Consider the following 204-nt stretch of genomic DNA (forward strand, 5'->3'; position numbering starts at 1 on the left):
TCTAACAATTAAACAACTTTTTTTCTTTTCTTTTTTTTATACAGACAAACTCACAATACGTTGCTGTTCCAGAAATTCTCTGTCTTGCTTTTCCCTCTGTTTTATTATCTCTTCCTCTCTTCTCATTAAATCATCTTGAGTTCATTTTCTTTTCTGCCTGGAAAGACAAAGTGAGAAAATATAGAAAATTAAAGATGCTTGCAC

The 204-nt window shown here is 30.9% G+C and overlaps 1 protein-coding gene across 3 annotated transcripts in view; it reads right to left on the reverse strand.

Annotated features, from left to right (window-relative positions):
- Positions 1–204, reverse strand: part of LOC119588785 (trichohyalin-like) — an 18,086-nt gene that overhangs the window by 2,012 nt on the left and 15,870 nt on the right. For 2 of the 3 annotated variants that reach the window (XM_037937430.1, XM_037937429.1), the window contains one exon: positions 55–157. In XM_037937430.1, the coding sequence (XP_037793358.1) occupies positions 131–157 (27 nt within the window). In that variant the 3' untranslated portion in view covers positions 55–130. Of the gene's footprint in view, positions 1–53; positions 158–204 lie in introns of those variants that run through there. The other variant, XM_037937431.1, reaches the window with a different exon arrangement.

Source organism: Penaeus monodon, chromosome 24, assembly GCF_015228065.2.
Source record: "Penaeus monodon isolate SGIC_2016 chromosome 24, NSTDA_Pmon_1, whole genome shotgun sequence".
NCBI classification, from domain to species: domain Eukaryota; kingdom Metazoa; phylum Arthropoda; class Malacostraca; order Decapoda; family Penaeidae; genus Penaeus; species Penaeus monodon.